Source organism: Cynara cardunculus, assembly GCF_001531365.2.
Source record: "Cynara cardunculus var. scolymus isolate 2C chromosome LG 1, CcrdV1, whole genome shotgun sequence".
In the NCBI taxonomy this organism is placed as follows: Eukaryota; Viridiplantae; Streptophyta; class Magnoliopsida; order Asterales; family Asteraceae; genus Cynara; species Cynara cardunculus.
In genome coordinates, this window is record NC_037528.1 from 47,880,121 (window position 1) to 47,888,387 (window position 8,267).

At 32.9% G+C, this 8,267-nt stretch overlaps 2 protein-coding genes across 2 annotated transcripts in view; both read left to right on the plus strand.

Annotated features, from left to right (window-relative positions):
- The window catches only part of LOC112506864 (GDSL esterase/lipase At3g43550-like), a 12,779-nt gene extending 10,122 nt beyond the window's left edge, over positions 1 to 2,657 (plus strand). Inside the window, exons 4-6 of the mRNA XM_025111169.1 lie at positions 1,904 to 2,028; positions 2,120 to 2,174; positions 2,496 to 2,657. Coding sequence (XP_024966937.1) covers positions 1,904 to 2,028; positions 2,120 to 2,174; positions 2,496 to 2,657 — 342 coding nt within the window. The remainder of the gene's footprint in view (positions 1 to 1,903; positions 2,029 to 2,119; positions 2,175 to 2,495) is intronic.
- A 4,284-nt stretch (positions 2,658 to 6,941) lies between these two features.
- LOC112506873 (GDSL esterase/lipase EXL1-like) overlaps positions 6,942 to 8,267 on the plus strand; it is a 2,401-nt gene continuing 1,075 nt past the window's right edge. Inside the window, exons 1-3 of the mRNA XM_025111182.1 lie at positions 6,942 to 7,240; positions 7,693 to 7,823; positions 7,935 to 8,162. Coding sequence (XP_024966950.1) covers positions 6,979 to 7,240; positions 7,693 to 7,823; positions 7,935 to 8,162 — 621 coding nt within the window. The 5' untranslated portion in view covers positions 6,942 to 6,978. The remainder of the gene's footprint in view (positions 7,241 to 7,692; positions 7,824 to 7,934; positions 8,163 to 8,267) is intronic.

Here is an 8,267-nt window from a genome sequence, read left to right on the forward strand (position 1 = left end):
ATATCTTTTATTTTACATAATTTTACTAAGACCTTTTTTTTAGAATTTTTTTTTATAAAGAAACCAAACTATGAACTGTCTAAAATAAATCTAAAAAACTCGAACAAGTCAAATAAAAAAATTACAAATCAATCAGACCTATGTATCTGGAATGGTCATAATGCTATTGTTCCACTTTGTGCAATTACATGTAGGAAAATAGGGGTTTTAAGAAGGTTTTTGGTCAATGATGCAAATGAGTATATTATGACTAATATAAACAAATTACAAAAATATTCAACAATTATATCAAAGCAGGTAACAACACAATGTTTGCTTGATGAATATAAATATTCAGTGACAATATATGTAGGAGATAAATTGATATGTACAAAACAATTCTCATAATATATACCTCATCATTATAAATCAATACTTTCACATTTTTTTTTTATGATTTTGAATCAATTACAAAGTTTGATATATAAGACTTATTAATATATATATATATATATATATATATATATATGAAGAACAATCAATAATGATAAGGTGGATTCATATATCAAATTAATTATTGATTATTATTAATTTCATATATATAAACGTGATCATCGACTCATTTAGCTAACTTAAATAATTTTAAAAAAATTATAGTCATCGCGCAACGCGCAATGTCAAACACTAGTTGTTTTTAAAAGCTAATACAACACTTTTGGTTGTCGTATTAGAGATTAAGAGCTAATAAGACACTTTTAAGTGTCCATTAAAGTTTAAAATAATATAAACATAATTATATATAAACAACTGGGCCTTAAATGTCCAATTAATTTTGAATAAGGAAAAAAGCCTTGTTTCACGTTGAAAACCCAAAACCTCAAGTTTTAAATACCATCTTTGGGCTAACAACCTCAAGTTGTTAAATTATGAATTAAGGCCCAGTTGTTTCAAGTTGAAAGCCCGAAACATCAAGGAAAAAGCCTTGTGTCTCGCCGGTCGCCATCATCGAGTCCTCGGCCTCCTTTGCACGCTGAAAACCTAGCACATCCAACCGTGATGATCGTGGAAAAGCGTTATTGGATGATCAAGATGAATCTTCAGATCATTTGCCAACGGATCACATTTAATGCCTCACACTCCAACGAGAATTAGGTACAAAGATCAAACCTTTATCTGCCTCAATGCTACATCGATTAAGAGAGTATGATGAACTCGCAATTTTAAACTACAGGTTCACATTGTTGAACTCATACTGTTACAAAATAACTTTGTCTTCTCTTGTTGAATCAACTAATTTCTAGTACGAACTATGGCAGGAGAATTCCAGAAACTTACAATGTTATGATGCAATTTTGCTTTTGTTACGATCCAAGTTAGATTAGATGATCGATCGACTGGAGAATTAATCTCACTTCCAAATACGATCAGTGCTTTTCTACATAAATTAGGCGTTAATCTGTGTCTATTTTTTGTTAGGATTTCTTGATTTGACAACAAGAACTACTTCTACTCCTGTTTTTCGATTTTGTTTTGATGTATTATGATCTGGTTTTCTGTTCAGTAATTCCACTTTAGCCCAAGTTTTTTTTTAATCTCGTGGGCAGTCTCTATGATCATGTTTTCAACTTTTGAGCATTCGGTGAAATGACCACAATTTTAGGTATTCACTTAATCTCTGTATCGTAAAGTTATTCAAAGAAACTAGGAAGATTGTTCGATCACACAACAACTTGGCGTTACATGTTTAGCTGGATACGCTGCTGGATCTGTTGGGAGCATTATTTCGAACCCTACAGACAATATCGTTGCTTCTCTCAATAACAAAAAAGGCTGGTAGTCTAAAGCTGGTAAATCCTTTTTCTTTTATTTCTTCGATTATTTTCTTATAGTATCGTAAGTTAGTTGTTACTAGAACTGTAAGTAGGTTGTGAAGAAAATTGGATTGCGGAATCTATTTACAAGAAGTCTTCCTATCAGGATCATGCTCATRGGGCMTGTTGTGACTTTACAGTGGCTATTCTATGACACCATCAAGGTGTTAAATGGCCTGTAAGTGCAAACTTACCTACAACATTCAACATGAAATTGCTTTGTGATTAGATTATAAACTAACTCGATTTTGAAATGTAAATTATTGCAGACCGACAAGTGGGCACATTCGTTCTGAAGTAGAAGATACTGGGGCGAAGATTCAAGTAAACACTTGAGTTCATGTTTACAAACAGAACATGTTACAGTAAACTTTGAAGTCAAAGAACCATTCACTTTTCTCAGTTTTCTCAGTTTTCAAGTCCTAGGGGAACATGTTTTGCCTCAGTTTTATGCTTCATTTCTTGAGGATATATCGAGCAGCTAGTTTATAATCATGCCATGGCTTCTCGAAAGTAGTTAGACCAAACATTTGTCTTTGCAAACCTCGTTGAGTAAACTTTGAAGCTCCAAGCTTGAAACTGAAAGATCAGAGTAAGGAGTGAAATGTTATTTTTATATTATTCTGCTTTATGATGCGTAAATAGGAAAATATTGCAATGATCTACAGCCCTCGACTTGAACGAACCATCATTGAGTCCTCTACAACCCTCACTGTTTGCCATCATCGAGTCCTCTACACTCCTCTGCATGCTGAGAATCTCAAACTTGAAGCCCTCAATGTTTGCGATATGTCGTTGAAAAACTGACATTTTAAACTTTTTGTCCAGCTTTCATGCGTCAACTTCATCACTATTTTTGACTATCAAGAAGATTCATTAAGACAAAACACAAAACATAAACATTGAACTCCAGCCTCTTAGCTTTTCATCAATCTCTGATTCATCCATTTTGGATGAGAATTGAGTGAGTTGTGCATGTTTTCTCACAGTTGCGCAAAACAGTCGTTAAACAAACATTTGTCTTTGCAAACTTCGTTCACTAAACTTTGAAGCTCAAAGCTTGAAACTTTAAGATCAAATTAGGGAGTGACATATAATATATCAAAATCGTAGCTTGAATCTATGAAGAACAGATGAGAGAACACACCGTTCTGAAATTAGGAAGAAAGGAGTAAAGTACGTAGCTTCTGTCCAGCACCCATCTACAGACTTTGACACAAAATAAGTCATATCTGCACATTGAATTTGAGAAAACTCAAAATCTCAAAGATGTAGATATATGCTTTATCTTTTAAATGCAACTGAAATCATGAATTTTGGAGCTTCGATATGAAAGTTTTGCGCCAAAAGCTACAGCAGCGCAAAGCTGACAGCAAGCTTTTATAAAATCGGTTGATTTATTTTAGAGTGGAGTATATATATTGAATTTGTTGGAGATGCTCTGATTAACTAGTCATGTTTGATCAACTAAATGATAATGTAAACTAACCTAAAAAACTCTAAATATAACATATGTTGGATTTAGGTTATTGAACAGAATAGGTTGATTTATCTCGATCCTTATGCTTATAGGCAACATTTTCATTTTCATTGACTACAACTGATTTAAGTTTAATCTCTTAGTCGTAACAACTTCGATACGAATTCTATGACAATTAATTTAAGTTATGTGATTATACGAATTATACGATACCTGCTACTTTGTCAGTGCCCTTCACTGTTCTGTACATACGAATTATACGATACCTGCTACTGGGAATTTCTGGTCTGTCTGGTTTGGTTTGGTTTTTAGTTAACTTCACTTTGGTCCTTATGATTTACATGATTAAAAGTGATCAAGAGTCCAAATTCCTTCTTAAACTTCTCACCTTCGTCTACTTGCCATTGTATTCATTTTGCTTTAAAGATGGACCCTCACATTTCTGTTCCGGAGATATATAGGAGGTTGTTGCCATGGTTACTGAAACATTATAGTGTATGTGATGATATTTTTCTGCATTTGACATTTCTGAGCATAGGGCTCTCGGCACTGGGTGAAACTTGGCAAGTGTCTTGGCGGGGCAACCTGAATGTGTTGCAGCCATGGTGATTTCTGATCCCCTTTGTCTAAACCCAGATCTGCAGATCTGAGCCTCATCCAATTTCATTGTTCCTTCAAAAGTGGATTGAAAGGATCCATTTCGGTTTGTAATGTAAACAACTCCACACTCAGATAACATGAGGCATTTTCAGAGGGGATGAAGATGATGGTTCCTAAGGGTGGTTGCCCCTCTCTGATCGTACCAAATTCTGATTTTGACTTCATTTGGTCAAACATCATTCTTTCTTCACTTTTTTTCTTTTTAAAACAAGTGTTACACTATTTTGTTGGTATACTTGTAAAATTCTTGAGAGTTAGTGACTTTCAATCACATTTTTATGCTAGTCTAATGGAGCTTGAGTCTCGAAAATTATAGCTGGAAAATTTGGACTGCTGTCAAGAGACCGAGTTTCTGCCAATGGAAAGACCAAAGAAGAAAAAGCTTGAACAAACCTTCGATTCGAGTGGATCAACATTTCGATTGTGACAGAAGATAGGGTCTTGGTGCCTTTAAGGTATGCATGCAAACTCCTCCTTTCTGTTCCATTCCATTCCTAGGGTAAAGTAGTTCCTTAATTAGCTAGTTAAACACTTCCATAGTTGATCACTGGACGTTCTTTTTCATTATGATTCATTTCCCTTTGATCCAATTTTGGGAATATGGAGTTGATGGGGTCAAGTTTAATCATTTATCTTACAAGATTATTATGGAACTTAATAAATTAATCTTATAATCTTGTTCTTCAATCACGTTTTTGTAGGTTGGGATGTTGTTCATCATAAAGGAGGGAAAGTTTGGTTAGAGCATATGGATTGTTTATTGCAATTGCAGACGCTATTGGAGCAAAAATCGCATAGCCTTGTCCTTTCACTTTGGTATGCTAATCTTTTAACACTTGTGAATTTTAGCAAGTGTAGCATTTTTTTTTATTACATAACTTCAAGCTCATATACCTGTTTTTTGATTATAGATTGTGCATGACAAAGATTGATATCTCTCGTTTGTAGGACACAATAAGATTTTTTGTATTTGCGTAATTCTTGTTCAGTACTTACTTTTGTCATGATACAACTTTGTGGTGGATACATAGCTTGGTAGTTGGTACTCATATAAGTACTTGTACAATTTCGAATTTTGTTTTATCAAATCAATTCGTAAAACTTTCATATATGCTTCTAAATGTAATATTACAGAAGGATTTTATAATTGGATGATGCGTCTCGCATTATAGTCATTTAGGACGCTTTAAGTGTTAATTATTATAGCCTATTATGACACTTTTTTAGTATTACTTAGTTCATTTTATAAGACACTAAAATTTGTTTCATAATTATAGAACTTATTAAGACACATATTTTGGTACTATATAATTGTTTTAGCGACATTGAATTTCGTCCTATAAAAGCATTTTTTGGACATCCATATTTGTTTTTAAATGTAAACCTTTTGTGACAACATAAAGTGTCCTATATTATAGTCTATTAGGACACTTTTTAGTGTTACTTAAACCATTTTATAGGACTATGGAATTTGTATCATAATCCTAGAGTTTTTTAGGACACTCAAATTCATCTCATTAACCTAATACAACACCTTTAGATAAGACACCCATATTTTTTGTCCTATAAACTTAAAAGTCATATTAACTACCTTATTAGGACACTAACGAGAGTCCTATAAACCCCCTTTTTGTTGTAGTGAAATAAAAGGGTAAATTGTGCGAAATAGAAATATATTTTTATAAATTTTGTTATCATATTATTTTACTTTTAGTTTTTCTTATTACAGCAATGTATTTTCAAAATATTTTTTATTAGGGTGTTGTACTTTAAAAAATTTACACGAGGTAACTTTTTAAATTAAGTTTACTCATTATACCAGGTTTCTTTGTCACCTTATCATCCACATAGGTTGTCCGCATGTATGATAGTTCTGACATCACATTTCTTATAATAGCATTGTATTTTCAAAATTATTTTATCATATCATCACTAGATTCTATTACAACATCGTACTTTTAATATTAATATTTTTATTATTTAAACATAGTAAATTTAATCAAATATGTTTACTAAAAATTATAATATCAGAAATTAAACATGTTTACAAAAGATCATTATTTCACGAATAAAAAAATTCATAAAAAATCATTCGTTCATCGAAATCGTAAATTTCATAGTTTACTTTGTAATGCCAAAACCTAAACAAGTGAAATATCGTTAGAAAAAAACATCATATTCGTATTAAATATTATTATTAGACGAAAATGAATAAATGGTTTTTTTTATGACCATAAAAAATATATAAATAATTATCTACCTCGTGTTAAACATTTATGGTTTTAAATTATTTGGGCCACGCACTAGGGTTTTCTTGTGAATATTATCAATTATGTGATCAATTAGGTTCGGTGCACAAATTTACATTAGTGGACCCCACAATGAGAAGAATATCATCCTAAATGTTTTTTTAATTAAACAAAAAAAATATTTTATGATGATTTTAGTACTTTAAGTAAGTACTAATTAATAAGTAGTTTCATGTTCATGAGAAGGTATGGATCTGGTTATATTAAGATTACTTTTCAAATGTAATAGGATGTTGCTAGAAGTAGACAGTGGTCGACAGCGGAGATACCTTTAAAATGAATCAAAAGTCTGTTAAATGTTCAACGTGATTTTAGTTGAATTCCACTTAAGTTTTTCGGTTGATTTCAATGGAGGACTTGTCGGTTTTTTTGTTGCTTTCAAGAAAACTTTTCTCGTTGATTTCAAGGAACTTCTTTTAGTTGTTTTAGAAGATGTTCTTTGTATTTTCTAATATATCTCAGAGCATCGCTCAAAGTTTAGAAGTGCAAGTATATAACCGGCCAAAAGTACGAGTAAGAAACGTGAAAATTGCAATTGGCAAATTTAAACATGGAAAACTGCAATTGGCAAATTTAAACGTGGAAGAAGTACAACTACACACATTTTATCTCTATAAAAGGAGTCATGTTGCCATTTAAACTGCATAACAAATATTTCAATTAAAATCGTATATTCTCCATGCATCATTCAGTTGTCAAGGCCATTCTTCTTTGTCTATTTTCTGGTATATTTTTATGCAGCGGGGTGGAAGCAATAACTCTGTCAGAAAATGTCTCCGTGTCAGCGGTCTTAGCATTCGGAGACTCCTTCGTTGATCAAGGGAATAATAACTATATCGTTACTTTGGGCAAGGCTAATTTCCTTCCTTATGGACAGGATTTTGAGGGTGGAAAGCCAACTGGAAGATTCTCCAATGGGAGAACAATAGCTGATATTCTCAGTAAGATTTTTTCCCCAAATGGTCTATATAGATTAATCCCCTATTTCACTTACCCGATAAGWCTTTACCKGGTAARACTYTCGGTGTCCATGGCTCGCTCTTACCGAATAAAWTTTTTGGTCTTTGCCATATTCATCCAGTACGGTAATATGACTTGGTAATTAAGTACTTACCGTGATAAGTGTTTGGTAAACGGCCCCTTACTAGGCAAGCTGTCCCACTCACGTTCATCACACGAACTTCCAAAGTGTGCGACAGTACGAAGAAAATCAAAATTAAAACAATTTGCTGAATTTCTGAATGTTATTTGCAAAAAGAACTTCAAAAGAAAAGGCAAACACTACAAGATGTAAAGGATTTAAAGGATCAGAGTACTGTAGCACATGCATACCTTAGTAATTTTATAATCATTTTGACTGACAAAACTGCAACTGTTCGATATGAAATTTAAGCCGAGGCATCGGGAGTGAAGGAGTATCTTCCAGCATATCTAGACCCTTCCCTACAAGAAGAAGATTTTCTTTCAGGTGTAAGTTTTGCTTCAGGTGGCTGTGGCTATTATAATTTAACAAACAGAATATCGGTATGTATGCATATCCTGCTTTTAGTAGAACTCTTTCCTTTCTATATACCCTTTCCATTGGCAGGCAATTATTTTGCTAAACTTGTTTTTCTTTGCGTGTACAACAATTAGGGTGCTATACCACTATCATCTCAATTGGACAACTTCAAGCAATACATTGGGGAGCTCAAGAGGAATATCGGGGACGAAGGTGCCCAGAAATTAATCACCAACAGTGTGTTTTTGGTTGTAGTAAGCACCAATGATCTGCTTATTTCCCTTCCCATCATAAGCATATCACAAAATGATGTCCCTGCATTTCTTAACCTGCTGGTAAAATCAGCCTTGGATTTTGTACAGGTATTAATTTTCTTATAGTTTTATGTGCTCAATAATTGTATCATCTATATTTACACATGCTAGCTTTCCTTGTAAGATGGAAAATCAAGACTAGCAGATATATAC